Here is a 3,706-nt window from a genome sequence, read left to right as displayed (position 1 = left end):
AAAAAAAAAAAAAAAAAAAAATGTGTACTGAGCTAAACAGACAATTCTCAACAGAGGAATCTCAACTGGCCAAGAAGCACTTAAAGAAATGTTCAACATCCTTAGTCATCAAGGAAATGCTAATTAAAATGACCCTGTGATTATATTTTACACTAACCAGAATGAACAAGACCAAAAACTCAAGTGACCACCTATATTGGAAAGGATATGGAGAAGCTAAACAAGAAGAAAGGTCCAAGCAAGGATGCTTAAATTTTACTTAGAAGGGGGAATAAAATAGTCATAGGAAGGCAGTAGAAGGAGGGAATTGGATGGGAGAGAGGGTACAGAGGATAATTTGAGGTTTCAAGTTCAGGTGCAGGGAGATACAGGATAGAAGGCCAGGAGAATGAATGGAAATCTGGAGCTGGCTGGGTTTGAGGGGTGGGGGTATCTCTGGGAAGAACCAGATACTGGGATGAGGAAGGGTCCCAGGAGTCAAAGCAGGTGACCTTAGCTGAGACACAGAGCTGTGACAATATGGAACCTGTAGAGGCCACCTCTTATAACCAGCAAGGACACCCAGAGGAGGGATAAGGACACCAACCCACCCACAAAACTTTTGACCCCAAATTTGTCTTATCTACTAGAAACACAGAGACAAAGATGGAGCAGAGACTGAGGGAATGGCCAACCTATTACTGGCCCAATTTGAGACCCATCCCATGGGTAAGCACCAATCCCTGACACTATTAATGATACTCCGTTATACTGCAGACAGGAGACATGGCTGTGCTCTGAGAGGCTCCACCGAGCAGGTGACTGAAACAGATGCAGAGATTCACAGCTAAACTTTGGATGAAGCTTGGGGTCTTATAGGAGAGTTAGGGAAAGTTCTGAGGTACCCGGAGGGGATAGGAACTTCATAGGAAGAACAACAGAGGCTGGACCTTGGCGGCTCTCAGAGACTGAACACCAAACAAAGAGCATACAGTGGCTGGACCTACCCCACCACCACCCCGCCCAACCCACCAACATTTGGATGCAAGTCCCCTAACAACTGGCATAAAGCCTGTTTGTAAATCTGTTGCCTGTCTGTGGATCCCATTCCCCTAACTTGGCTGCCTTGTCTGGCCTCAGTGGGAAAGAATACACCTAGCCCTGCAGAAACTTTATGTATCAAGGTGGGGTGAAGACAGAGGGCCTTCCACCCTCTCAGAAGAGAAAAGGAGAGGGCATTAAGAGAGGGAGTATGTGATGGGTGAAACAGGAGGGGAGAGGTTGCAATCAGGATCAAAAGAAAATAAATAAGTTAGTGGAAAAATAGAATACAATTAAGCTAATGAGGAAAATGTAATTATAATTTGCAGAAAATAGATGGGCTTAAAATGTGTAGAAACTACATTTTCCTTCATATGCATAATCTACCCAATAACATATATATATATATACATATATATATACATATACACACACATATATATGGAAAAATGCACATGTGAGCACCGTAGAACTTGGAGAGAAAAAAAACACGAAAAGTTAAATATGAGGGGATGAGTTAGAACTGAATGCAGGTAATGAAATCAAGTTATGAAAAAATATTAAGGTAACTGCTTTTTTAGCTGCACTTCTGTCACAGGTTTTTGGGGGTTTGGTGGTAGATAAATTCATCAAAATATATTGAATATTTAAACTATCAAATCAAATGAGAGTTTCTAGAGTTTTGGTTCCTAATGACGAATGTAACCATATAAAATTTCATTCAGTTGTGTAGACTGGGTCTGATTATTTTTAGTGCTTGATTCTAACGTGTTTTTATAATAAAGTTAAAACAAATTATCAGAAGTAGAAAACTAAAGGTTTGTAATGCTTTAAAATATAACATTTCTAGAAAAAAAGTGGACATGACCACTGACCTGTGACATGTTTACTGGAGAATCAGCCATTTCCTTCTGTTTCTCTTCTTTAAATTTCCCTTTCAGGAACAATGAATAGCCAGCTTGTGGTCCTTTCATATAAGGGGTCAAAAAAAGAAAAGGAAAAATTAATACTGAAATCTATTAAAGGACAACGTCAAACCACATTAAAAGATCCAAGCACAAGAATACTACCAGGTGTTCTGTCAGTGATCCCAAAGCCAGGAGAACACAGAACAAAATTTGAAGGCTGGACCAAAAAAAAAAAAAAATCACTGACAACCATACTGTTGCATCCAGAAAAATAGTCTCCTTAAATTGATACAGAGATAAGTACATTTCAAGATAGTCACAAATCAACACACTTCACTTCCCTCAAGCAGCACAGTACATAATAAATTAGAGGCAAAATTTACACTGGAAAAATAGAAATATTATCCATGAGAACACAGGAAATAATACATTGCATGTGAAGATTTGAGATACAGGAGAACTGGGAAGTAATCAACCATGGGTAAGACAGTCAACTTCTAATTACCACAGGGAAGGAAAAATACTACCAATAACCCAACTAGCAACAACATAAACAAAACAAGCATTGGGAATAAAATCACATGAAGAAAAAAATGTAGCCACTATGGGTATCAATATGGAGAATCCTTAATTAAATAAGCAAACCCTCAAGTTAAATGAATCTAACACATGACACAGTTCTTCCATTCTTTGACATATGCCCAAAAGGCTCAACATCCTACTCCACAGATACATGCTAAACCCACGTGGCTCACAATAGCTACAAATCAAAACAACCTAAATGACCTTTAACTGACAAATGGATAGTGAAAATGTAGTACATATGCACTATGGAATACTTTCAGCTGTTATGAAAATTCAAAGTATGAATGGGCTCTGGAGGGAAATGTGTGGATTAAGAAAAGATCACACTGAGTGAGGTAACCCAAAACCAGAAAGACAGATATTGAATGTTCACACTCAAATGAAGTTCCTAGCTCCAAACCTTCAGATGTGAGTTCTCAACCTGGAGTAACTGCAGTAACCAGAAAAGTAAAAACAGACCATGGTGTGATGAGGGGACGTAATAGACAGAAGGTAACAGGGAATAAATGATTTGAATCAGGAAAAGAAAAGCAGGGGCAGGGATTTAACTATAGAGAAGGGAGAGATATAATCCCCTGCCCCCCCCAAAAGGGAAGGTAAAATAAAATAAGGTTGTCTGAAAAAGCAATAAGGAGTCATATTATTATCCAATTATTAAAAAATGCCTACAAGCCAGGCAGTGGTGGCACACTCCTTTAATCCCAGCACGTGGGAGGCACAGGCAGAATTCTGAGTTCGAGGCCAGCCTGGTCTACAGAGTGAGTTCCAGGACAGCCAGGGCTATACAGAGAAACCTTGTCTCAATAAAACAAACAAAAAATGCCTACAAAATATATCAACCTGTACAGACATATCCACTTAGAGTAAAAATGAAAACTTCCTGTCTGAGCTTCCTGTCTTGGATTATACACAAGAGCTAAGGAATTTTTAACAAAACTACCAACACCAGGCATGAGAAGAATGCTTTCAAATTGTTGGTCTCAGCTGTCCAAGAGATTTCCAAAACATGATGTGTTATTGATGTTGCCCTTGGTTCCCTCCCAGAAGTAAAAAGTGAGTCCCTTTTGTTGAATATGCCCCTGTACTCTGGATGCAAAACCAAGAGACTCAAGATGGATCCAAACGTAAAGCATCCTCCCTGGGGACTAATTGTCATTGTATCAGAAGGCAACATGCAAGTTTACTAAGGAGAG

The 3,706-nt window shown here is 39.4% G+C and overlaps 1 protein-coding gene across 1 annotated transcript in view; it reads right to left on the bottom strand.

The window, feature by feature from the left end:
- The window catches only part of LOC116078220 (zinc finger protein 54-like), a 26,465-nt gene that overhangs the window by 17,380 nt on the left and 5,379 nt on the right, over positions 1-3,706 (bottom strand). The window contains exon 2 of the mRNA XM_031353266.1: positions 1,896-1,987. Coding sequence (XP_031209126.1) covers positions 1,896-1,925 — 30 coding nt within the window. The 5' untranslated portion in view covers positions 1,926-1,987. The remainder of the gene's footprint in view (positions 1-1,895; positions 1,988-3,706) is intronic.

Source organism: Mastomys coucha, unplaced genomic scaffold (assembly GCF_008632895.1).
Source record: "Mastomys coucha isolate ucsf_1 unplaced genomic scaffold, UCSF_Mcou_1 pScaffold5, whole genome shotgun sequence".
In the NCBI taxonomy this organism is placed as follows: Eukaryota; Metazoa; Chordata; class Mammalia; order Rodentia; family Muridae; genus Mastomys; species Mastomys coucha.
Note: the sequence above shows the minus strand (reverse complement) of the source record. Positions and strands in the feature narration are given on the sequence as shown.